At 43.4% G+C, this 27,087-nt stretch overlaps 1 protein-coding gene across 8 annotated transcripts in view; it reads left to right on the top strand.

Annotated features, from left to right (window-relative positions):
* CPAP (centrosome assembly and centriole elongation protein) overlaps window positions 1-27,087 on the top strand; it is a 68,045-nt gene that overhangs the window by 14,324 nt on the left and 26,634 nt on the right. For all 8 annotated transcript variants that reach the window (XM_051850677.2, XM_008259956.4, XM_051850674.2 and 5 more), the window contains exons 2-9: window positions 1,444-1,947; window positions 3,164-3,287; window positions 6,033-6,329; window positions 11,997-12,093; window positions 13,181-13,283; window positions 13,407-15,057; window positions 18,339-18,471; window positions 26,244-26,409. In XM_051850677.2, coding sequence (XP_051706637.2) covers window positions 1,507-1,947; window positions 3,164-3,287; window positions 6,033-6,329; window positions 11,997-12,093; window positions 13,181-13,283; window positions 13,407-15,057; window positions 18,339-18,471; window positions 26,244-26,409 — 3,012 coding nt within the window. In that variant the 5' untranslated portion in view covers window positions 1,444-1,506. The remainder of the gene's footprint in view (window positions 1-1,443; window positions 1,948-3,163; window positions 3,288-6,032; window positions 6,330-11,996; window positions 12,094-13,180; window positions 13,284-13,406; window positions 15,058-18,338; window positions 18,472-26,243; window positions 26,410-27,087) is intronic.

Below are 27,087 nucleotides of genomic sequence, written 5' to 3'. Positions count from 1 at the left end.
ACTTAGGCCATCTTCTGCTTTCCCAGGCCCTAAAAGAGCTAGATCGGAAGCAAAGCAGCTGGGACTCAAACCGGAACCCATATGGGATGCTGGCACTGCAGGTGGTGGCTTTACCAGCTAAGCCACAGCGCCGGCCCTGTGAGTGCGTTTTTCCCAATTGCACTCTCACGTATTTACTGCTTTGTATTTGAGCTCTAAAACAATATGTGGCATTGAGTAAGAACTCAATGAATGTTTGCTCGTTGAGTAAAATCAGACATATTAAGGGGAAAGAGCTTATCTCCTCTGTGATGTCCTATTGAAGCTCACTCATTGCACAATGACAGAATTACTGGGAATATTTTAAATTCTGATAATTCAGGTAAAGTAGCACAATGTAATTTTATTGTTGAATGTCCAATAAACAAAATATATCTTAAGTACTAAATTTAGTTTTCAATCCAACCTTAGTTCTGATTTATTTTTCACTTAATTTTAGTAAATGTTTATCAAGTTCCTCCTTTCAGCCAGGTATGAGGCTAGGTAGCGGTGAATATGCAGATTATCTTCAAGGAACTCCACAGCTTGGTAGATTGTGAGCTTGAAAGCAAGATACCCCTTGTCAATGAGAGAAGGGCTCCAATAGTGAAGTCAGAGCCCTCTTAGAATATGGATGAGAGACTGTCTAATGGTGAGAGGTCAGGAGAAAGAAAGATGGGGCATAAAGGGACATTTGGGAAAACTGCTACATAGAGCCATGGAAAGAGGTGATAACTTTTGTTCTGGAATTAGGAAGAGAATGAGTGTTTAATGTGGTTTACATTTGACATTGATAATGGCTTTTTTTTTTTTTTTAAAGTTTTGTTTATTTGAATGGCAGGGAGAGAGAGATCTTCTATCCACTGGTTCACTCCCCAAATACCTGCAGCAGCCTGGTGAAGCAGGAGCTAGGAACTCCATCCAGGTCTCCCACATAGATGGCAGGGGCTCAAGTGCTTGGGCCATCATCTGTTGTGTTTCCAGGTGCATTAGCAGGGACCTGGATTGGAAGTGGAGTAGCCAGTACTCAAACTGGCACTCTGGTAAAGGAAGCCAGCATTGCAAGTGGTGGCTTAACCTGCTGTGCCACAGTGCTGGCCCCAGTAATGGCTTTTTAAAAATTCAGAAACTTTCAGGATGTTTTAGTTCCCATAGTTTTAGGTCAGCTGATCTAGCACTTTCATAATATCATTATACAATTGAATAATTAGGAAGGGAGGAATTTTAAGTTTTTGGTCCACTGTATTTGGACATTTTGAAGATTGAACCAAACCCAGGTAGCTCAGTGCTCAATTTCTTTGCTGGTTAAAGGCTTTTATATATGAAATGTTGACTGTTTTCATGTGAGATTGAGGTTTGGGTTAGTTTTGGGTAGAACATGTAGTAGTTTTGATTAATAGTTTTTCTGTCTATCTTTTCATACAGGTTTTGGAAATCAACTCTTCTGGCTTTTACACAATTTAAATATAATAGTGTCATTGCACTGAAATGTTCCTGACGCCAACCTCAGAGTTAAACAGTGGGCAGAACTTCTTAACCCAATGGATGACCAATCCTTCCCGGGCTGGGGTCATATTAAATCGTGGATTTCCTATTTTGGAAGCTGATGAAGAGAAGCGAGCAAGTGCAAACATTTCTGCCGGCTTTCCTATTAAAGCCACACATTTTTCAAATAGCTTCACCTTCCTTAGTGAAGAAGATTCACTTCATGAAGGGCAGAAGTTGGAATCCAACAGCACTTACAGACCACACTCAGATACACCTGAAACACGCACCGTCTTCCCTTTAATTAAAAACGGATCACAAAGTGTGACATGTCAGGATGTTTCCAGACACCAGGAAGATAACAAAAATGACTTTATTCCAGCCCTTGTGAGTGAATTCAAAGAAGTGGCATATAAAGACCCACTTTTTAAAAAACTAGAACAGGTACAATAGGATTTGGCTTTATATGTATTTGTGTTATTGCAGATTTCTTTTGATGTGGAAGTCATCTGTTCCATGTCCTCATTTTTTCCCCTTTACTCTGAAATCCTCCAAATAACCGACTAAGCCTTTTGTCTAAAGTGAAACATTAAAATGCTTTTTTTTTTTTTTTTTTGGTAAGATAGGAGAATATCTCACAGTTAAAATAACAGTGTTAAGTTGTTTCCTCATTTGGTAAAGACTAAGTTAGAAATAGTTGATCAAGTATTAAAGGAAAGAAGTTTATGATGCCTTGATACGTATTATATTTCAAGAACCAAATGATTCAAGTGGCTTCTTGTATTTCTTGGAGATATAATTTCCCTCATAAGAAACTGGATTTTAGAGTTTTGGTGGCTGATTTAGTTACTGAAGGGTCGGTCCCTTTCTGAAACTTTTTTAAAAAATATTTATTTTATTTATATGAACGAGTTACAGAGTGAGGTAGAGACAGAGAGAGAGAGGTCTTCCATCTGCTGGTTCATTCCTCAAATGGCTGCAGTGGCTGGAGCTGAGCCAGTCTGAAGCCAGGAACCAGGAACTTTTTCTGGGTCTCCCACATGGATGCTTGGGCCATCTATCACTGCTTTCCCAGGTGTATTAGCAGGGAGCTGGATTGGAAATGGAGCAGTTGAGACTTGAACCTGTGCCCATAGTGATGCTGGGATGCTGGTGCTGTAGGCTGGGGCTTTAACCCACTGCGCCACAGCGCCTCCCCCCACCTTTTAAAGATTTATTTATTTGAAAGAGAGTTACGGTGGCGGGGAGTAGTGGGGGAAAGGGACAGAGAGAGAGAGGTCTTCCATCTGCTGGTACACTTCCCAAACAGCTGCAATGGTTGGGGCTGGGCCAGGCTGAAGCCAGGAGCTTCATCCAGGTTTCCCATGTGGTTGCAGAGGCCCAAACACTTGGGCCCATCTTCCACTGCTATCCCAGGTGCATTAGCAGGGAGCTGGATTGGAAGTAGAAGAGCAGGGACTCAAACGGATGCCCATGTGGGATGCCTGTGCTGTAGGCAGAGGCTTAACTTTCTTTGCCACAGTGCTGGCCCCCTCTCTGAAACTTTGTATCAGGGAAGATACAAGAAGGAAGATGGGAGAGATTAAGATAAATGCTGGCAATAAGGGTCTTTTAAGAAGTGTAGAGTTGGTTTAATAAAGTTAATTGTATGCTTGAACAGCTGAAAGAAGTACAACAGAAGAAACAGGAGCAACTGAAGAGGCAGCAGCTGGAGCAGCTGCAGAGACTCGTGGAAGAACAGGAGAAGCTGCTTACGATGGTGTCTGGGCCCCACACGCTTCCTGGTGTGTTTTGTTTACATAGAGCCTTCAGTAGTATCATGTGAGACAGTGGCATGTACTTCTTATCTTCCTTCGTTTCACAGGTTATCTCCACCATTCCTCAGCCTATGTTGCAAAAGTTCAGATGTATTTAGGGGCCAGGCAGATACGCATGAAGTGGTGCTGTAATAGAGTTGGGACAAGAGGGAGCGCTGGCATTCTGTGATGCATGTGCCCTGCTTAATAGCTTTCACATGAAAAATAAAAATAATCATAATAAAAAAGGCCCAGTAGCAGAAAAGCCAAATTTGGCCTAGAGCAACCCCTACCTGATCAATGAAAACTATTTGGGCCATAAACATAAATAAGTAAATAAGTAAATAAATAAATAAATAAATTTAAAAATAAACTAACCAGCCATTCTTGTCAGCCAAACTATGCCAGAAATGTCTGTAAAGTAAATGACAGTATTCTGTCGTTGCTATGTCAGTGAACAGAAAGCATCTTGCATTTATGAGGGGAAGACTGTTGAAATGTGATCAGCAGTAGTTGAAATCTTGAAATATATATATATATTTAATTTATTGATTCAGAGGCAGAGAGAGAGAAGGATAGACAGAGCTCCCATCTGCTAGTTCACTCCCTAAATACTTACAACAGCCACAGGTGGGCCAACCTGGGAACTCAGTCTGGGCCTCCGCTGTGGATGGCAGTAATCAGATTATTTGAACCATCACCATTGCCTTCCAGAATCTGCATCAGTAGGGAGCTGGAGCTGAGACTGTAACCCAGACACTCTGATGTGGGATACAAGCATCTTAACTACTAGGCCAAATGCCCGACCCTTGAAAAGTCTGTAGGCTATACATAGTAGTAACAAAAGTATTTAAAATCATGACTTGCAATGATAAATTTTATATTGAAAGAGAGAATATATCATCAGTCTACTGATGTACTCCCCAAAAGGCTACAACAGCCAAAGCTGGGCCAGGCTGAAGACAGAAACTAGGGACTCAATCTAGGTTTCCTATGTGTGTGGCAGGGACTCAACTTCTTGAGCTGTCACCTGCTGCCTCCCAGCGTGCACATTAGCAGGAAGTTGGAATTGAGAGCAGAACCGGGATGCAAACCCAGGCACGCCCATGTGAGCCGCAGGTGTCCGAAGTGGTGTCTTAACTGCTATGCTAAATGCCTGTCTCAGTGTTATTTTTTAAGAGACACATTTGACTGGTTCAGAAAAGTGCCTATTCAGAGATTGCAGTGGGCATTGAGGATATAGAAAAAACATTAGTAAATAAATATGTTAAGTGTGGCTAAGTGGGAGGGGGTGGGGAGTAGTGAAGAGAAATTGTAGCAAGTGAGGAATGTTTTAGGAAACGTAGATGCTTATCTTGGAGACTATAGAGGACATATGGATAGGTAGAGCATTGCTAAATCTGAAAATCCAGAATCTGAAATGCTCTAAAAATCTGAACCTTGTTGAATACTAAGATTCTCAAAGAGTTTTCCCTTTTGTTTTTGCACCCTTAGTGCCTCTTTTATAAAGGTGATTTTAGGGGCCAGTGTTGTGGTGCAGTGGGTTAACACCCTGGCCTGAAGTGCCAGCATCCCATATGGGCATTGGTTCTAGTCCTGGCTGCTCCTCTTCCAATCCAGCTCTCTACTATGGCCTAGGAAAGCAGTAGAAGATGGCCCAAGTCCTTGGGCCCCTTCACCCATGTGGGAGACCCGGAGGAAGCTCCTGGCTCCCAGTTTCAGATTGGCGTGGTTCCGGCTATTGTGGCCATCTGGGGAGTGAACCAGTGGATGGAAGACCTCTTTCTCTTCCTCTACCTATCTCTGTAACTGTCTTTCAAATAAATAAAATAAATCTTAAAAAAAAAAGGTAATTTTGACCTAGAGAGCTGCTTCTGGGTTTCCCATGTGGGTGCAGAGGCCCAAGCACTTGGGCCGTCTTGGCTGCTTTCCCAGTGCATTAAAGGGAGCTGGATTGGAAGTGGAGAAGCTGAGTCTTCTTATTTTTTTTTTTTTTTAAGATTTATTTATTTATTTGAAAGTCAGAGTTAACACACAGAGAAGGAGAGGCAGAGAGAGGAAAGGTCTTCCATCCGCTGGTTCACTCCCAATTGGCTGCAGCGTCCTGAACTGCGCTGATCCGAAGCCAGGAGCTTCTTCTGGATCTCCCAAGCAGGTGCAGGGGCCCAAGGACTTGGGCCATCTTCTACTGCTTTCCCAGGCCTTAGCAGAGAGCTGGATCGGAAGTTGAGCAACTGGGACTTGAACCAGCGCCCATATGGGATTCCGGCACTGTGGAGCTTTACTCAGTACACCACAGCGCCAGCCCCCATAGCGCTGGCCCCCACAGTTCTGTGTGAGTTCCAGAACTTTACGGGCAGTCTAAAGGGGAGTGTACTTTTACAGGCAGGTAGAGTTCAGATCGCTGGCATAAGTCTGCATTGGTGCTGTGTGGGACTTTTCTGCCACAGGCTGCAAGTTGACAGCTGCTGTGGAGTGTGCTCTTGGAGTTAGCAGAGCTGCAGCTCTGCCATACGCATGCTGTTTGCACAGGAAGTGTTCTGTAAATATACTGTTACTTAAAGTTTGGTGATGTTCACTCTGGAATTTTAAAATTTCATGATTTTGTTAAATACCTTTTCCTAATGAGAAAAAAATATTTTGAAGAATATTGTGTGGGTGGAAGGTCCCTAGTAGGCAGAACACAAAATGTTGTAGAAAGGCATTAACTTTGTTGGTGTTCTTAATTGTAAGCTTTGGCTTTACTGCCTGATGATCAGAGCCAGAAGTACAGGTCACCAGGAAATTCAGCTGCTGGAGAGAAAGCCACGCCCTTCTTACCATCTTACATCTTCTCGAACCAATCCCAAGAGAAAGCTCACACTTCTGATATTTTACCTGATGAACAGAACAACTTGTGTAGAGGTACCTTTCAAGATGTACCTATCAAGCACTCAAAAAGTGCCTCTCCCAGTTTGTTCTGTGAGGCCCAGTGTCGAGAAGCACTTGTGAAAAATGATTCGAAGGAAGAAAACCATAACCATGCTACAGGTGAGTTACATTTCTGTCTTCTGTACTTGACTAACAGGGTTGCCAAGTTGTTCTAAGATAAGGGAAGGCCTTTGTGTGGCTTTTCTCATCTTTGGCTTTAATTGTGAGGTTCCACATGCTTCACAGCCACCAAGTTTGAATTGGAATGAAAGCTGGGCTAGGATCTGACTTTGTAAGAACAATCACAGTGCTCATGCTGACTCTAAACTTTGCATAGTAACACGAGGTCTTCAAAAAGGAAAGCACTGTCTGTACTCTGATGTTGATTTTACCTGTCCATTTTTAGTCTTAGGCTTAAAATCCTCTTGTCTCTATTCTGGTGAGTCCTTTTTTTTTAATTTATATTTTAAGGAATACAAATTTCATAAGTACAACTTTAGGAATATAGTTATTCTTCCCACCATATCAGCCCTCCCACCCACACTCCCACCCCTCCTCCTCCTCCTCTCTTTCCCTTTGCCAGTCCCATTCTCCATTAAGATTAATTTTCAGTTAACTTTGTACACAAAAGACTAACTCTATACCAAGTAAAGATTTAAATAATTCGTGTATACACACACAGAGAGAACTGGTTTTACAGTTAATTCTCAATATAACTCATTGAGGACAGAGATCCTGCATGAGAAGTTAGTGCACAGTGACTCTTGTTGTTAACTTAACAATTAACACTCTTATGTATGATGCCACAAACTCCATCAGTATTTGGACAAGGCCATAAGCAAAATGGAAGTTCTCTTCTCCCTCTAGAGAAAAGTACATCCTTCTTTGATGGCCACTTATTTCCACTAGGATCTCTCACAGAGAACCTTCATGTAGAACATTTTTTTTTTAAGATTGATTTATTTACTTGAAAGAGTTACACACACACACACACACACACACAGAGAGAGAGAGAGGGAGGGAGAGGGAGAGGGAGAGGGAAAGGGAGAGGGAGAGGGAGAGAGAGGTCTTCCATCCACTGGTTCACTCACCAATTGGCTCCAACGGTCAGAGCTGTGCAGATCTGAAGCCAGGAGCCAGGAGCTTCTTCCAGGTCTCCCATGTGGGTGCAGGGGCCCAAGGACTTTGGCCATCTTTTACTGCTTTCCCAGGCCACAGCAGAGAGCTGGGTCAGAAGTGGAGCAGCCGGGACACGAACTGGTGCCCATATGGGATGCTGGCCCTGCAGGTGGTGGCTTTACCCACTACGCTGGCCCCATGTAGAACATTTCTTGCCAAAGTGTGTTGGCTTTTTATGCCTAAAATGCTGTCATGGGCCTTTCAGCCAGACCAGGAAGGGCTGATTAAGGGCTGATTCTGAGGTCAGAGGTGTAGCACATTTTTAAGCATCCTTTGTAAGGCTGGATGAGTGGTGACAAATTCTTTCAATTTCTGTTTGTTATAGAAATTCTTTATTTCACCTTCATTCATCAATGAGAACTTTTCAGCATACAGTATTCTGGGTTGACAGTTTTTTTCTTTTGAGATTTGGACTATGTCTCTCCATTCTCTCCTAGCCTGTAGGGTTTCTGATGAGAAATCAGCTTTGAGTCTCATTGGCATTTCTCTTGTGCACATTTTAGAATCTTTTCTTTATGTTTTCCTGTTGAAAGTTTGCCTACAATGTGTTGTGGTGAAGATCTTTTCCGGTCATGTCTATTTTCTGGTCATGTCTATTAGGCATTCTAAGTGCCTTGTGTACTTGGATGTTCCTTTCTTTCTCCAAAGTAGGGAAATTTTCTGTAATAGTTTCACTGAATCGGCCTTCTAATCCACTCTCTGTTTACACACTTTCAGGAATTCTGAAGACCTGTATGTTGGGCTTTTTGATAGTATTCCATAAATCTTCAATCTTCAACACTATTTTTAATTTTTCTTTTAACATTTTTTTTTTTTTTGATCTAAGACATTTCCAAAATTTGTCTTCTAGGTTGGATATTTTTTCTTCTGCCTCACCAAGTCTGTTAAGGCTTTCCACTGTATTTTTATTTGACATGTTGAATTCTTTATTTCTAATATTTCAGTTTGATTTTATCGTCTAAATCTCTGTTCATGGTCAGTGCTGCAGGGTGAGGTGAGTATCCAGGGTGACCCCCAAGTTGGGTGTAGTAGATCTCCTCTGTTGTCAGCAGGGGGCAGTGTCTGTTCACCTCTGTTGGTGTAATCACACCTTCACCTCTCCTCCAAGGTGATCAGTGCCCAGGGTTGGCCAATGGTGGATGGAGCACTCACCCACACTGCTGCATGAATCACATAAAGGATCTGTGCAGTCCTCAGTGTGAGCACAGATCCCACTGAAGTGACCCACCCCAGGCAATCAGGGAACTCTGAGCCTCTGACACCCCACACAGTCATTGCCCAGAGACCCAGGTATACTTTGTGCCCTATAATGCAGTCAGAGTTCCCACAGTCTCAGCACACAAGGCTTCCCCCAATCACAGAATGCAAAGGTTCTGCTCCACCCCACTAGCCTGCCCGTCCATGGAGCAAACAGAAGCATTCCCAGAGCCAGCTTCCTGTGGGTGTTTCACCTTGGCCATTTGAGCTCTAGAGCCTGTGGTATGTTGACAGTCTGGGGGCACCTCACAGTCCTAGGCGGATGCCCAGCTCCCTGTTGACCCTCCTAGCCAGACTGAAAATCAGTGGGCTATGTGGATTTTTCCCTTTGGTAAAATCCCCATATCAAATATGTGCACAAGAGCTGCTGTAGATGCTACTGGTGTTAAAATGGCGCCTTCTCCCCACATCCCCATTGCTGGGAGCACGCAGAAGAGCCTCTGCAGCCACTGTTGGTGTTATAGTGGTGCCTTCTCCCTGCCTCTTTCTGGACCTGCACATAAGCACCACCACAGCTACTACTGGTGTCAGAATTGTGCCTTCGCTCCTCAGGTACCAGGTGCCCTTGTTGGAGGATGGGTAGAAAGGAACATGCTCTTTTACTGCTAGGTTGTGCTGGTACCCTGTCCCCCATTAGGGCTCCAGGCCAGACTCAAAGATAGTGTGTTCTGCCAGGCTCTCCCCTTGGCAGTGTCAGCAGTGGTGTGGGCTGCTGCAGTGTGCTCTCACCTCACTCTCCAAAGCTGGCGCTTCCTCCGGCTGTTGGCTTTGGGGATCGTGTGTTGTGTCTGCACTTGTTGCTATTGTCTGCACCTTTCATGCTGATTCACGGCATCCCTCTTCTGCAGAATTTCCACTGAAGATTTCTCTCCAACTCTCACCTGGGCCACTTTTTTGCTACTATTTTACACTAGCCTAAAGCAGTACATTCTTTCCCTATTGAGCCATCTTGGAATCCCTCTTTTTCTTCTTTATTATACAATATAGTTCCCTAATTTTTGGTTTTTTTTTTTTTTTTTTTTTGACAGGCAGAGTGGACAGTGAGAGAGAGAGACAGAGAGAAGGGTCTTCATTTGCCGTTGGTTCACCCTCCAATGGCTGCTGCGGCCAGCGCGCTGCGGCCGGCGCACCGCGCTGATCCGATGGCAGGAGCCAGGTGCTTATCCTGGTCTCCCATGGGGTGCAGGGCCCAAGGACTTGGGCCATCCTCCACTGCACTCCCTGGCCACAGCAGAGAGCTGGCCTGGAAGAGGGGCAACCGGGACAGAATCTGGCGCCCCGACCGGGACTAGAACCCCGTGTGCCGGCGCCGCAAGGCGGAGGATTAGCTTAGTGAGCTGCGGCGCCGGCAGTTCCCTAATTTTTAAGTGTTTACCTATTTTATTCATTTGAAAGGTGGCGGGGAGAGGAACAAGAAAGAGAAGTAAGGAGACAGAGATCTCTCATCCACTGTTTAACTCTCCAAAGGCCTGGAAGTGCCAGTGGTAGGCTAGGCCAAAGTTAGGAGTCATGTGAATGGCAGGGACCCAATCACTTGAGTCATTACCTGCTGCCTTCCAAGGTGAGCATTCCAGGAAACTGGAATGAGGAGCAGAACAAGGACTCAGACGCAGGCACTCTGATATGGGATGTGAGCATCTCAAGCCGAGTCTTAACTGGTGCACCAAAGCCGCCCCTCCCACCCCCAGTCTTTTTTTTTAAAGATTTATTTATTTATTTGAAAGAGTTACATAGAGAGAGGAGAGGCAGAGAGAGAGAGAGAGAAAGAGAGGTCTTCCATCTGCTGGTTCACCCCCCAGTTGGCTGCAGTTGGCCAGAGCTGTGCTGATCCGAAGCCAGGAGCCAGGAGCGTCTTCCAGGTCTCCCATGTGGGTACCGTGGCCCAGGGACTCAGGCCATCTTCCACCGCTTTCCCAGGCCATAGCAGAGAGCTGGATTAGAAGTAGAGCATCCGGGACTCAAACTGGCGCCCATAGGAGATGCTGGCACTGCAGGTTGGGGCTTTAACCCACTACGTCACAGCGCCGGCACCACCCCAGTCTTTTATTTTAGAAAATTTCAGATATCCAGAAAAGTTGAAAGATCACTACAGTGATTACAAATGATAATCACCTAGATTCAGCAGTAAATATTTTGATGTATTTACTTTTTTAATATATTTATATGCAAGGGATCTTCAGAAAGTTCATGGAAACTGTATTAGGAAAACCGTGCATGAGTTTCAAAGTTTTGTTGCTCTAAGCTAAACATTTTAATTCCATTTTCCATGAACTTTTTGAAATACTCCCTTATGTATCTATGCTTATATATCTGTTTCTAACTGTATCTGCATGTAATTTGCTGAACTGTTTCACTGAAGGTAATATGCAAGCTTTATTATAAGTGTTTCAGCATTTATCAAGTAAAAATTAGGACATTCCTGTATAAAACCACAATACCATTATTATATCTATGGAAATGAACAGTAATTTTGTAATCTCCAAGAACATTTTGGACTTCTTCCTGTTATCCTAAAAATGTCTTTTAAAAAGTTTTTTTGTGAATTAAAAATGAATCTTGGGGTCGGCGCTGTAGCACAGTGGGCTAATGCCCTGGCCTGAAGTGCCAGCATTCTATATGGGCGCTGGTTCTAGTCCTGGCTGCTCCTCTTCCAATCCAGCTTTCTGCTATGGCCTGGAAAAGCAGTGGAAGATGGCCCAAGTTATTGGGCCCCTGCACCCGTGTGGGAGACCTGGAAGAAGCTCCTGGCTCCTGGCTTTGGATTGGCACAGCTCTGGCCATTGCAGCCATCTGGGGAGTGAACATTGGATGGAAGACTTCTCTCTCTCTGCCTCTCCTCTCTGTAACTCTGACTTTCAAATAAATAAATAAATCTTAAAAAAAAAAATGAGTCTTAATGAAAAATGGAATGGAAGAGGGAGTAGGAGGTGGGATAGGAGTGGGGGTGGGAGGGCAGGAATGGGGGGAAGACACTATATTCCTGAAAGTGTACATATGAAATTTGTATTCATTAAAAAAAACCTTAAAAAATTTAAAAAGTTTTTTTTTAAAAGACGGATCTGTCAAGTTAATGCATTACTTTTGGTTGTTAAAACTCTAAACCATTTTGCTCTAGAAATGCTTCCACATTTTTTTCCCCATGATGTTATCTTTTTGAAGCATATCAAGTGTCATAATTGGGATTTTGTAGTTTTTCCTTATGATATTAAAGAAATTCTTGAGTATTGTAAAATTGTTGATGTATTATTTTTAATCACATTTTTTTTAGCATAATAACTTGTAAGATTCCTTTGTCTTAGGACTTTAATCTGGTTTTTTTGGGACTGAATTGCTTTCTAATTTTTATCCTAGGAGAAAGTTTATCAATGACAGAACAGATTCTGGAAAGGAGTGATGTGAATTTTAAAAAGATTGGTGATTCCTCAGAAGTCATTAATATTGAAGAAAGGTATTGTTAATGTTGAAAGAAATAAGAAATGTAGCTGTTTGTCATTGTTAATGTTATTATTGAGCTCTTTCTGTGAAATAGCTACACTTGATTTCAATTGAATATGCTTTTGAATATAAAGATAAAACCTCTCATGCTGGTGGCGACAGAAAGAGGTTAGGAGAGTAAACTGGTTACAGGAGCTTTGATACAGCACTAGAAGAACAGAACAAAGATATTTTCACTTAAGAGACACATCTGGATAAATGTAATCTCACATAGTTAAATCCTGTTTTTGGGCCGGCGCCACGGCTCATTAGGCTAATCCTCTGCCTGGGGCGCCAGATTCTGTCCCAGTCGCTCCTCTTCCAGGCCAGCTCTCTCCTGTAGCCTGTGAGTGCAGTGGAGGATGGCCCAAGTGCTTGGGCCCTGCACCCGCATGGGAGACCAGGAGAAGCACCTGGCTCCTGCCTTCAGATCAGCGTGGTGCACCGCAGCAGCCACTGGGGGGTGAACCAACGGAAAAAGGAAGACCTTTCTCTCTGTCTCTCTCACTGTCCACTCTGCTGTCAAAAAAAAAAAAAAAAAAAAAAATCCTGTTTTGAAAGGAGAAAAATTAAGTATTGAAGTCTCACATTTGGTGTCACTTATATGTTATAATTGTACAATTATATAAAAATGTTGTAAAGATGATTTTTTAGATAGGTTATTATATATTTTAAATGTTTTAATGTACTTTATGGCATAGGTAGAGTGACTTTGGTGGCTATTTACACTAAGGTCCTTTCTTAGTTTGAAAGAGACAAATTCAATGAATTTTTTTTGAAATAAATTTTAAAGTTATATAATGAATATATCACTCAAATTCAATCTGCAGTCACTGGATAGGTTTCAGAAGGGATCTTGATGACCCCCCAAATCACATGCAGAATATTAAATATCTCTGTGTTTTTTAGGATTGCTGCTTGTTGCTTTTATTGGATTCTCAAAGGGGGTCCTTGACTTTGATTAATTCTCAGTGTAGTCAAGGATGTCTGTCAGGCACATTAAGTAAAATAGTAGCACATTGTGATTTGTGTGCTAAATAACTATTATTTTTTCTGATTAGGCCTATTAAAGCTGCTATTAGAGAAAGGAAACAGACATTTGAAGACTACTTAGAGGAACAAATTCGGCTGGAAGAACAAGAACGGAAACAAAAACAGCTAAGGGTTAGCATCTGTATTATTTTGAATAAATTATTCTAAGTCTTTAGAGATTTGTTTATAATTTGTTTTAAAAATGACTTTGAGATTACTTACTAGAATTAATTCAATCATTGTCCTTTAATTTAGGAAGCAGAAGGACCATTGCAAATCAAAGCAAAACCAAAACAACCATTCTTAAAACGAGGAGAAGGTTTAGCTAGATTTACAAATGTTAAATCTAGGTTTCAAAAAGGGAAGGAAAGCAAACCAGTGACTAACCAGAACACTGCAGAAGACCACTCTGTGTTCAAAGTGGACAGACAGCGGTTCCAGCGGAAAACTGCTCTTGTAAATAAAGAGCTGTGTACGGAGAGCCCTGCTGTTAAAAAGGACAATGGAGTTCGGACCAAGAGTGTTCCTGTTGCACTCGGTCAGAAACTCCAAGTGCCTAAAAGTAATAATAGAAAAAGTCTCTCTCCGTCAGGATTGAAAATTCAGGCGGGAAAGAAATGTGATGGACAATTGAGAGACCAGATCAAAGTAGAAAAAAAGGTTGAATTTACTAGCAAGGAAAATGTACCTGAGGGTACAAAACCTTGTGATACTGGTTGCAGAGTGTGGAATAAAACACAAAGGAAAGACAGATTGCCACTTCTACCAGAGCAGCTCAGCTGCGTGGCTTCTAAGGACCCAACGAGTGATACTGTGAAAGAGATGGAATCTTCTCTTGACATTTCTCTTCAGAAAAAATTAGAGAATTGGGAAAGAGAAAAGGAAAAGGAAAATTTGGAATTAGATGAATTTTTGTTTTTAGAGCAAGCTGCTGATGAAATATCATTTTCTAGTAATTCCTCATTTGTGCTGAAGATCTTAGAAAGGGATCAGCAGATCTGCAAAGGTCACCGGATGTCTTCCACCCCTGTGAAAGCCGTGCAGCCAGAGAAGGCACATCTGGTGGATCCTGTTAGTCAGAGTAACCACAGTGAGGGTCCCGGCCACACTGCCCATGAAAGCAAAAGTGAGTGTGAGGTGGCACCCAAGCCACTGGGCACAGTGACCCCACCTAATGGACTGAGAGAACAGGCTTGTAAAATCAAAAGGAAAGCCTGCCAAAGGAACTCTTTGAGCAGTTCTGAAAGCCAAGCTGCATGGGATGCAAGTGATGATGAAGGTGTTACCAACAGTGACAGCGGCACTGACTCTGAGGAGCAGCTTGATGTCACCATAAAACCATTGACTGAGGAGGGAGAAAGGAGTCTCGGCAGCATGGAGGGTAGCCCACACATCTGTGATGGCAAGGGGCCTTTCAGGGATACTCAAACTCAAGAAGATAAAAGAGATGTGGATCTGGATTTGTCTGATAAAGATTATAGCAGTGATGAGTATATCATAACAGAAAACGTGAAGAACAAGGAACCTGAGCCCTCACGAAGACCTTCATCTCTAAGTATGAGTAAAATCGACTTTGATGATGAAAGAACTTGGACTGACCTTGAAGAGAGTTCATGTAAAAATGATGCTGTCCTTGAGGATGAAGCCATTTATGGGATACCCCAGACACGTGCCCTTAATAAGAGTGAAATCTGTGTCCTGGACAAAACAATAAAGAGGAAGATTGCACCAGTCAAGAAGGGAGAAGACTCACGCCAGGCAGGCAGGAGCAGAAGCCCTCCTCCTGTGTCGGATCTCATGATGAAATTCTTCCCATCTTTGAAACCAAAACCGAAACCAAAATCAAAATCAGATTCACATTTGGAGAACGAACCCAAGTTAAACATGAGTCAAGACCAACCACCTGGTGAGTCAGCATGATAAAATATGTGTTGGAATGTTAAAAATTCAAAATTTGTTTTACTGCCATGCTCTCAGAATGCTTACAATCCTAACCTTCGTTGTTGCTCAGCAAGAGTTAAATTAATGATTGATTTGTAAAACTTTGATTTGTTTTGTTGGTCTAAGTAAAGTAATAGTCCCTAGTATAAGAGATTCAGATGAATTATGCCTTCAGGTTCTTCAAACTTAAACTTGTGTTTTAACCTTCCTAAGGCTCTAAGAGAAATTACTTTATTATAAAGTGAGATAATATTTAAGTTTCTTTTACAGCCAGGGTGCATTCCAAGTAATGGTTTATGTTACTGGGGTGGGGGTGGGGTGAATCTCTTTGTGCACAGATTTTTGTGACTGCTAAAAAATTATTTTTGTGCACCTCTTATGTGAGCTTGCCAAACACACCCAAGAAGGACTAAAACAATACAGCCATCCCGCTGTTTCTGTGGGAAATGTGTCCTAGGACTCCATGTGGATGCCTGATACCCTGGAGAGTACTGGATGTCTATATATGCTGTGTTTTTTCTTTTTTAAAAGTTTATTTATTTGAAAGGCAAAAATACAGGAAGAGAAGGGGAAAGAGAGAGGGAGAGAGGGGGAGAGAAAGAATTGATCTTCCCTCTGGTGGTTCACTCCTCAAATGGCCACAATGGCCAGGGCTGGGCCAGGCCAAAGCCAGGAGCCAGGATCTTCATCCAGGTCTCCCATTTGGGTGCATGGGCCCAAATACTTGGGCCACCTTTTTCTGCCTTTTTTTTTGAAATATTTTTCATTTATTTGAAAGGCAGAGCTATAGAGAGGCAGGGGTGGGGGGGAGAGGTTCACTCCCCAGATGGCCGCAGTGGCTACTGCTGATCTGAAGCCAGGAGCCAGGAGCTTCTTCAGGGTCTCCCATGTGGGTGCAGGGGCCCATGGACTTGGGCCATCTTTTACTGCTTTCCCAGGCCACAGCAGAGAGCTGGATCAGGAGTGGAGCATCCAGAACTTGCACCAGCATCCATATCGGATGTCGGAACTGCAGGTGGATGCCTGACCTTGTACATCACAGAGCCGGCTTCTGTGTTTTTTCTTATATGTATATTATTTGCTCTTAAAGAAATCACTTAATGGCTTCTCTTTGGCATATCCAGATTGCCAGCAGCACTACTTTTGAACTTTGGGGTCATTATTAAGTAATGTGAGGGTTAGTTACCTGAACAGAAGTACTGCAGTACTGTGCCAGTTGATTTGTTTACTGAGACTACTGAGCGACTAATGGTGTGTAAGTGGCCTAAATAGCTGAGATATATGGGATGATAATATCCCAGGTGGGACATTGAAATTTTACCATGCTACCCAGATTGCTCTGCAAGTTAAAATTTGTGGATTGTTTATTTTTGGAAATTTCCATGTTCAGATTCTGGTTGACTACCGGTAATGGAAACATGGAAAGTGAAACCCTTGATAACAGCGGGGACTGCTGCAAGATCTAAGTTTCCATCCTTCCCCAGATCTGGTCCTGGTCCCTTTTCCTAGAAGCACGAGCATTGCTGTTTCATTTGTGTGTTGTAAAGAGTCCATGCATATGTGTGCGAGAGAGTGTGTGTGTGTGTGTGTGATCTTTTTCACACAAATGGAAACATACAGTTTTTGATTCTGTCCTCTACCTTGCTTATAATGAATTTGGGAGATTGTTCTAATAGACATACACATCCTCCTCTTCCATTTAAGGACTGTGTAGTATCTGGTTGATGTGGTGGACTTCTCAAATGTACATTGAATAGCTTCCTGTGACATCGTTACATTATGACTGAATACCCAGCAGAGCATAGATGCTTTAGTACATAAGTTATAGCTTCAGGAATTTAAAACAATATTCTGATTTTAAAGGAATACTTTTGTAAAAAGTTTGGAAGTTAAGTAGAGAAGCAAAAGTTTTTATAACTGAACTTTCTAAAGGCAACTGCTACACCATTTTGGGATAGTTCCTTCCAGTGATTTTTCTTATGTATTTTTCAACAACAGAGATATAACTTGCTACATTCTTTTAGCCTTGTGATACAGATCAGATTTATTTTCCAAAAGGGTACTACCAGTTGATAAAATGCTTATTTCAATTGAGGACAGAATATTGACTGTTTTATTTATTTATTTACTTTTGAAAATAGCAAACATACTCAAGGTAAAAAAAATCTTAATTTGTATTTCTTTAATTAGTACTGGAGGGTAAGCTTTGATGTTGGTATTAAATTAGCCCTTTAGATCTCTTTGTGAATTAGTTATTTGTGTTCTTAAACTATTGGTCTTTTAAAAAGTGATTTCAGTGATTTCTTTGTATGTATAATGCTGATTTCTTTTCAGGTTGACATTCTTTTGAAGTAGAATGTTTGTTAAATTTAGACTGGCAGGCCGGTGCCGTGGCTCACTTGGCTAATCCTCTGCCTGTGGTGCCGGCACCCCGGGTTCTAGTCCCAGTTGGGGCGCCGGATTCTGTCCCAGTTGCTCCTCTTCCAGTCCAGCTCTCTGCTGTGGCCCAGGGTGCAGTGGAGGATGGCCCAAGTGCTTGGGCCCTGCACCCGCACGGGAGACCAGGAGGCAGCACCTAGCTCCTGGCTTCGGATTGGCGCAGTGCGCCAGCCGCAGCGCACTGGCCGCAGCAGCCACTGCGGGGGTGAACAAAAGGAAAAAGGAAGACCTTTCTCTGTCTCTCTCTCTCTCCGTAACTCTGCCTGTCAAAAAAAAAAAAAAAAAAAAAAAAAAAAATTTAGACGGGCTTCCTCTAGGAGATAGGCCCGTCTAATTTTTTTCTTGAAACTTTTTCTAATGCATTTTTAAAAAAAGTTTTATTTATTTGAAAGAGTTAGAGAGGTAGAGACAGAGAAAGAGTGAGGTCTTCCATTTCTGGTTCATTCTCCAAATGGCTGCAATGGCCAGAGCTGAGCTGATCTGAAGCCAGGAGCCAGAAGCTTCTTCCGGGTCTCCTATGTGGGGTGCAAGGGCCCAAGCACTTGGGCCCTTCTCTGCTGCTTTCCCAGGCACGTTTGCAGGGAGCTAGATTGGAAGTGGGGCAGCTGAAATTTGAACCAGCCCATGTGGGATGCCAGCACTACAGACCGGGGCTATAACCCACTGCACCACAGTGCCAGCCCCTTTCTAATGCATTTTGATGGCATAGGTATTACCATATTCTTGGTTTTTACTGTTAATCAAGCTAGTGTTTTTTGCTGCTGTGAAGTCTTTTGTGAAGTTCCATATTTATGGTCTATTTTATAGGTGACAGTGCTAGATCTCAGATTCTGAGAGAGAAAGTGATTGAACTGGAAACAGAAATAGAAAAATTTAAAGCTGAGAATAAATCTTTAGCTAAACTTCGCATTGAACGGGAAAGTGCCTTGGAAAAACTCAGGTAAGTTTGTATCTGTAAGTTGGGAAAGAAAGCTAGTGACTCATTTATAGCTTTAAGACTATATCTGCCGGCGCCGTGGCTCACTAGGCTAATCCTCCACCTTGCGGCGCCGGCACACCGGGTTCTAGTCCCGGTCGGAGCGCCGGATTCTGTCCCGGTTGCCCCTCTTCCAGGCCAGCTCTCTGCTGTGGCCAGGGAGTGCAGTGGAGGATGGCCCAGGTGCTTGGGCCCTGCACCCCATGGGAGACCAGGAAAAGCACCTGGATCCTGGCTCCTGCCATCGGATCAGCGCGGTGCGCCGGCTGCAGCGGCGGCCATTGGAGGGTGAACCAACGGCAAAAGGAAGACCTTTCTCTCTCTGTCTCTCTCTCTCTCTCACTGTCCACTCTGCCTGTCAAAAAAAAAAAAAAAAAAAAAGACTATATCTAAGATATTTGAAACATTACAACATTATTTATTTATTTTAATTTTATTTGAAAGACATATGGAGAAAGAGATTTTCTGTCCACTGGTTCACTTTCCAAATGCTCTCAATAGCCGGGGCTGGACCTGGCTGATGCCAGGGGACAGAAACTCCATCTGGGTTTTTTTCTTTTCTTTTTTTTTTTTTTGACAGGCAGAGTGGACAGTGAGAGAGAGAGACAGAGAGAAAGGTCTTCCTTTTTCTGTTGGTTCACCCCACAATGGCTGCTGCGGCCGGCGCGCTGCTGCCGGCGCACCGCGCTGATCTGAAGCCAGGAGCCAGGTGTTTTTCCTGGTCTCCCATGTGGGTGCAGGACCCAAGAACTTGGGCCATCCTCCAGTGCACTCTCGGGCCACAGCAGAGAGCTGGCCTGGAAGAGGGGCAACCGGGACAGAATCCAGTGCCCTGACCGGGACTAGAACCTGGGGTGCCGGCGCCACAAGTGGAGGATTAGCCTATTGAGCCAAGGTGCCGGCACCGTCTGAGTTTCTTATGTGGGTGGCAGGGACCCACGTATTCCTGAGCCATCATTTGCTGCCTCCCAGGGTGTGCATTAGGGGGAAGCTGAATTGGAAATGGAGGTTGAACCCAATTCCAGGCACCCTTATATGAGTTGCAGGTATCCCAAGTGTCAGTTTAACCCACCCCAAAACATTTTTAATTAATCCAGCAAATATGAATGAAAACGAAGTATAATCTGTTACACATGTGATTTTTATGTTAAATGACTCAGTGTAGTCCAAGGTGTATTAAAGGGGGAATTCTTTTACTGGTGAGATTGTGAATCAAAGTGGGAATAACAGTCTGAAGCCATGACTTCAAGTGGTACCTTGGCTATTTCATTAGTTTCAGGGCTACTGTAACAAGGTACCACAACCTGGGTGGCTTAAAACAGTAGACATTGATTTTCTCACTGTCTGGAGGCAAGAAGTCCAATGTCAAGGCATCATTGGGGTCATGACATTTCTTCTCTCCTGTGTTTGCTGGCAGTCCTTGGTGATGTTCCTTGGCTTTTGTTTCTGCCTCTGTGGTCACTCGACTGTGTTCCCTCTGTCTTTATTTGGCATGCTCCTCTGTGTGTGCCCATCCTTGTGTCTTTCTCCTGTTTTAACGATAGTGTCATTGGATTAAAGGCCTACCCTACTCCAGAATGATCTTAACTAACATATCTTAAATACATCTACAAAGACCCTGTTTCCAAAAAGATCGCATTCATAGGCATGAGGACTTCAGCTTACTGTTTTGGAGGACGCAACTCTACTGACAGTGGTGAGAAGAATGGTGAATGTAGTTTCCCATATAAGTCATGATCTTGCCTGATTTTATTGTGTGGCAAAATCTGAACTGAACTTATATGAGGCTGCCTACATATACATATATGTGTATGTCGGTACACATGAGTATGTATGAGTGTGTGAGTGAATATATATGCAAATACATGAATGTTTTTAAAAAATTACACTTGTTGTGAGTGTCATGACTTCTGTTGCAGAAAACTGATGCATTTAATTCCAGAGTGTTGCCGTGGATCTCGCTGGAGATATTATATAATATATGGCATACAATGTATTTATTTTTGTTATTTAAAAAAATATTTCTTTTTATTTATTTGAAAGGTGGAGAGATAGGGACAAAGATAGAGACAAAGTTCTTTTCATCTGCTGATTTCATTACCCAAATGCCAATAACAATTGGAATTGGGCCAGGCCAAAGCCAGAAGGAGCCCAGAACTCCGTTGAGATCTCTCATGTAGGTGGCAGAGACCCAAGTGCTGGAACCATTACCTGCTGTTTCCCAGGGTGCACATTAGCAGGAAACTAGAATTGAAATGTGGCTGGGACTTGAATCCAGGTACTCTGATGTGAACATCCCAAGTGGCATTTGTAACCACTGTGCGAAATGCCTGCTCCTGTTTTTGTTATTTTAATATTTAATTTAGGTCAGATTCATACAACATACAATTAACTATTTCAAAGTTTATAATTTAATGACATTTAATGCATTAGTTATGTTGTAGAATTATGTATAGCTTCTCTCTGTTTTAAAAAATGTATCATCCCATATCCTTACCTATTCACTCTCTATATCCCTTCTTCATCCACTTCCTAGAAACCATCCCTGTCTCTAGGAATTACCTATTCTGGATATTTCATTTAAAGTGAATCATGCAGTACGTGATTTTCTGTTTGGCATCTTTTTACGTAGTATTGTATATTCAAGATTCATAAATGTTAAAGCATGTATCTGTATGTTATTGCTTTTTATGGTTGAATGATAATACAACTGCACAGAGAGATCACATTTTATTTTTATCTGTTGTGCATTGCATCTGCTGTTGGACATTGGGTGGTTTCTTTTTTTTTTTTTTGACATTTATTTTATTTATTTGTAATGCAGAGTTACAGGATGGGGTGGGGAGAGGGAGAGGAAGAGAGAGAGAGAGAGAGAGAGAGGATTTCCATTGACTGGTTCACTCCCCAAATGGCTGCAATGGCTGGAGCTGGGCCAGGCTGAAGCCAGGAGCCAGGAACTTCATCAGGGTCTCCCATGTGGTACAGGGACCTAAGCACTTGGGCCATCTTCCGCTGCTTTCCCAGGCATATTATAATGGGATTGGATTGGAAATGGAGCAGCCGGGAATTGAACTGGTGCCCATATGGGATGCAAGCATTGCAGGCAGTGGCTTAACCCATTATAGCACAATGCTAGCCCCTGTTTTCTACTTTTTTTTTTTTTTTTTTTTTTTTTTTTTTTTTTTAAGATTTATGTATTTATTTGAAAGGCAGAGTTTCAGAGAGAGGGAAAGACAAAGCTCTTCTATCCATTGATTCACTCCCCAAATGGCTGTCGCAATTGGGGCTGAGCCAGGTCGAATCCAGGAGCCTGAATGTCATCCTGGTCTCCCATATGGCAGGGACCCAAGGAAGTTGGGCCATCTTCTGCTGCTTTCCTGGTCACATTAGCAGGGAGCGGTATCAGAAGTGGAGCAACTGGGACTTGAACCAGCACTCATATGGGATGCTGGTGTCATAGGCAGGGGCTTAAACCATTGTGCTGCAACTCGGGCCCCTGATTCTGCCTTTTTTTGTTGTGAAGAGTGTTGCTATGGATGTTGTAACCACACCTGTTCAAGTCCCTACATGTTTTTTTCTTTTTTCTTTTTTAGGTTTGTTTATTTGAGAGACAGAATGACAGGGTAGGATGGATAGTAAAACTCTTCACTCCCCAAATGCCTGCAACAATTGAGATTGAGCTAGGCTAAAGTCAGGAACCAGGAATTCCATCTGTGTCTCTCTTGTGGGTGGTAGGAACCAAGCATTTGGACCATCATTTGCTGCCTCCCAGGCACATAAGCAGGGAAGTGGTTCAGATGCAGAAGACTGATCCCAGGCACTCCCATATGGGCTGTGGGCATCCCTGATGGTGGCTCAGCCTGCTGCTTCACAACACCTACCACAAGTCCCAGCTTTTAATTATTTTTAATTCTATCCAGGGACTGAAGTATTAGATCCTGTGGTGGTTCTATATACAACCTTTTGAGGAGCTGCTGTGTTATTTTGCACAGTAGACACATCAGTTTGGATCTCTTCCAGTAATTCACAAGGGTTCTAGTATTCTGTGTTCTTGGCAACACTTAAATTTTCTTTTCTTTCTTTCTTTCTTTTTAAATTTTAGAGACAGAGACAGAGACAGAGCAACAGAGAGAAAGAGAGAGCGAGCTCTCCCCATCTGATGGTTCACTCCCCAAATGCCCTCAATAGCCTGGGTTGGGCAAAGCCAAATCTGGGAGCTAGCAACTCAACAGGTCTTAAGTGAGTGATAGGGACCCAAATTCTTGAGCCATCACCTGCAGATTGCCAATGTCTGCATTGTCAGGAAACCAGAATCAGGTGTGGAGCTGGGAATTGACCTCGGGCACTGTAATGTGGGATGTGGGCATCTTAAGTGCTAGGTTGAATGCTTGCCCCTGTGCTGATACATATTCTCCATATATGCTTTTTTTTTTTTTTTTTACAGGCAGAGTGGACAGTGAGAGAGAGAGAGACAGAGAGAAAGGTCTTCCTTTGCCGTTGGTTCACCCCCCAATGGCTGCTGTGGCCGGTGTGCTGCAGCTGGCGCACCGCCCTGATCTGAAGCCAGGAGCCAGGTGCTTCTCCTGGTCTCCCATGCGGGTGCAGGGCCCAAGCACTTGAGCCATCCTCCACTGCACTCCCGGGCCACAGCAGAGAGCTGGACAGGAAGAGGAGCGACCGGGACAGAATCTGGCGCCCCAATTGGGACTAGAACCTGGGGTGCCGGCGCCGCAGGCAGAGGATTAGCCTATTGAGCCATGGCGCTGGCCAATATATGCTTATTATAAATAATAATGATGGTTAAAATTGAGAACTTATTCCAAACCTCTTCATCACCAAAAATAACTTAAAAAAAAAAGATTTATTTATTTTAAAGGCAGAGCTACAGAGGCAGAGGCAGAGAGAGAAAGAGAGAGAGAGAGAGGTCTTCCATCTGCTGGTTCACTCCCCAGATGGCTGCAATGGCTAGAGCAGCACTCATCTGAAGCCAGGAAAAGGAGTTTCTTTCGGGTCTCCTACATGGGTGCAGAAGCCCAAGGACTTGGACCATCTTCCGCTGCTTTCCCAGGTGCATTAGCAGGGAGCTGGATTGGAAGTGAAGTAGCTGGATCTCGAACTGGCACCCATATGGGATGCTGGCACTGCAGTCTGTAGCTTTATCCACTACGCCACAGCACTGGCCCCCGAAGATAATATTTTCAATGCCTTTACTTCATTATTTTAAAATATATAAGAATTTCTTATAAAGGACATTTACACCCTATAATAGTGACTATCATTTTTTTAAAGCAATTTCACTGTGCTAGACTCTAAGCAAAATTCAAAACTTGAATTTAGGTAATGTGCTATCCTTTATGTCTTATACATGTGGAAACTGAGGTAGTAAGAAGTTAAGAATATTGTCCAAGTTCCCATCCTTAGTAAGTGACAACCACAACTCCATCCCAGGCAGGCTGCCTCCAAGCCTGGGCTCTATTGTCTGTCTTTTTTTTTTTTTTTTTTTTTTTTTGACAGGCAGAGTGGACAGTGAGAGAGAGACAGAGAGAAAGGTCTTCCTTTGCTGTTGGTTCACCCTCCAATGGCCATCGTGGCCGGCGCGCTGCAGCCAGCGCAGCGCGCTGACCCAATGGCAAGAGCCAGGTACTTCTGGTCTCCCATGGGGTGCAGGGCCCAAGGACTTGGGCCATCCTCCACTGCACTCCCTGGCCACAGCAGAGAGCTGGCCTTGAAGAGGGGCAACCGGGACAGAATCCGGCGCCCCAACCGGGACTAGAACCCGGTGTGCTGGTGCCGCAGGCGGAGGATTAGCCTAGTGAGCTGCGGCACCGGCTCTTTAATCCGCTTTTAATGTAACGATGTAGTAGACATCTTACCCTACCAGTACATCCCTGAGGTGACTATGAGTATATTCAGTCCATCTGTGTCACTCTGATAGACTCTGTTACAGGGTGTAGCATCATACCTATGAGTCTACCTTTGGGAAAAAAATTTTAAAAAACTACCCTGTGATGAAGGTCAAGAACCTCTGGTCAGCATCTGTCCTGGTCAGTATCTGAGACTTCGCCTCATCTCCTTTTCCCCATCATGAGAATTGAGCGTTAGCAGTTTTTAAAATCTTGCTAACCTGCTAATTGTAACTTTTTTGCCTTTTTTTTAAGACTTATTTGAACAACAGAGCAACACAGAGAGTGGGAGGGGGGGAGAGAGGGAGAGATGAGAGGAAGAGAGGGAGAGAGTTATCTTCCATCCACTGGTTACCCAAATGGTAACCAATGCGGGCTGGGCCAAGCTGAAACCAGTAACTCCATCTGGGTCTCCTATGTGGGGGGCAGGGGCCCAAGCATTTGGGCCATCGTCCATTGCCTTCCCAGGATGCATTAGCGGGAATTGGATCAGAAGCTAAGCAGCTGGGACTGGACCCGGCACTCTAATATATTATGGTGGTGTTGCAGGCGGCTTTGCTTAATCCGCTGCACCACAATGCTGGCCCCTTGGCATTTCCCAGTTATTGATCAGGCTGAGCATACTTGTACATTTAGTGGTCATTTGTATTTGTTTTGCAAATTTCTTTGTGACTTTTGCCCACTTACCCAGTGGGAGTTCGATCTTAGTGACAGCAGTAGTTTTTTAGATTGTTAAGGGCTCAAATATGCAACAGCTGTTCTCCCATTTTCTGCTTTGTATGTATGATTGTGTATATATTATAGAAGTTTGGATATTTAGGCAAAATTGAACATCTGTTACATTCACATTCAAGCCTTTAAATATCATCCGGTGCCATCCCAAATCAGACTCTCTGGCTTGCACTTCATATCTGACTGCCTGCTTGGTCTCTCTCTTTAGAGAACTGTTAAGCATTTCAAATTGATCATTTCTAGAAGAGCCAGCTCCTACTGTTCCTCCCGTACTTGGTCATCTCACAGTCTTCCCCAAATGCGTCTGTTCTTCTGTTCACCCAGGCCAGAAATCTCAGTGTCAGCCTGGAGACTTCTCTTGCTGTCTCATTGCACGTCTCACCCCGCCCTGCCGTCCTAACTGGTTTCTATTGCACCTGTCTCCCTATGCTCCTCACACAGCTGCCAGAGCCAGCCTGCGTCTGGACAGCTGCTCAGAGCGGCCTTCCCTGAGGCAGATATCCGAGGCCTCTTTATTGTTTGACATCTGCTGTGTGTCTTGCTGGCTGTTTTAGCTTCGCTGGCCTCCTGGCTATCCTTGAGCCCTTCAGAAGGCACTTCTTTCATCATGGCTATGGTACTTGGCGCTCCCCTTGCCTTACGTGACTTGTTCTCTTTCCCTCGAGGTTTTACTTTGTATGTTATCTTAGCAAGATGACTCCACTCAAACTTCAGCCTCCCACCCTCGTATTTCCTTCCTCCTTCCTTGCTTTATTTTTCTCGATGCTTCTGATATTCCATGTGTTTAACTTATTTATCTTATTCATTATTGTCTGCCTCCTATTAAATGCTAAGAAGCTTCATGGGTGTAAGGATTTTTGTTCTTTTTCCTGTGGTTTCCTTACTAGCTAGTAGAGTGCCTGACTTCTAGTAGGCACCCAGTGAGTGCTTGGTGGGTCAGTGCTCTGGAGAGTGGACTGGCTGATGTCTTAGGCCTGTGGATTCAAGATGGATTCACTATGACTGCAGGTCCTCAGCTGCCACTGGGTTGTATTTTGGTGTCACACAGGATTACTAAATTGAGATGGTCCCTGTAGATGATAACATGGTTGGTCATTTTAGGAAAGAAATCGCAGACTTTGAACAGCAGAAAGCAAAAGAATTGGCTCGATTAGAAGAGTTTAAGAAGGAGGAAATGAGAAAGCTACAAAAGGAACGCAAAGTGTTTGAAAAATATACCACGGTTGCAAGAACTTTTCCAGATAAAAAGGAACGTGAAGAAATACAGGTATGCCAGTTCTTTACATTATACTTATGTAAGTTAGTAAAAGTGATGGTCTTGTATGTTTTCATTGGAGTTATTTGGTGTATCAAAGAAAAAATGGGTATTCTTCCATTATTCATTCATTAACAAATACTGTGTTATAGACTTGGCATCAAGAACATTTTTTGTATCAAAGAGTTCAAAATATTAGAACATTTCTATTAGTGAAGACTTGCTAAAGGCTTCCTAGACCCTGAAATGACCTGAGTGAGTTTATAAGCTAGGATAGAAGTTCACCACTGTAATGTGTTAATCTTCTTGACCCACTGCACACCAAATACTATTAGTTCTGTTCATTTTTAATACTGTAAGACCTTAATATACTGAGTTGTGTTTAATTTTAAAACTTATAAAACTATAGGCCAAGCTACTATTCCTCTTTATTTATTTTTTATTTATTTTTTTTGACAGGCAGAGTGGACAGTGAGAGAGAGAGACAGAGAGAAAGGTCTTCCTTTGCTGTTGGTTCACCCTCCAATGGCCGCAGTGCGCCAGCCGCACCGCGCTGATCCGATGGCAAGAGCCAGGTACTTATCCTGGTCTCCCATAGGGTGCAGGGCCCAAGGACTTGGACCATCCTCCACTGCACTCCCTGGCCACAGCAGAGAGCTGGCCTGGAAGAGGGGAGACCGGGACAGAATC

This window comes from Oryctolagus cuniculus, chromosome 9 (assembly GCF_964237555.1).
Source record: "Oryctolagus cuniculus chromosome 9, mOryCun1.1, whole genome shotgun sequence".
NCBI lineage: Eukaryota > Metazoa > Chordata > Mammalia > Lagomorpha > Leporidae > Oryctolagus > Oryctolagus cuniculus.
Note: the sequence above shows the minus strand (reverse complement) of the source record. Positions and strands in the feature narration are given on the sequence as shown.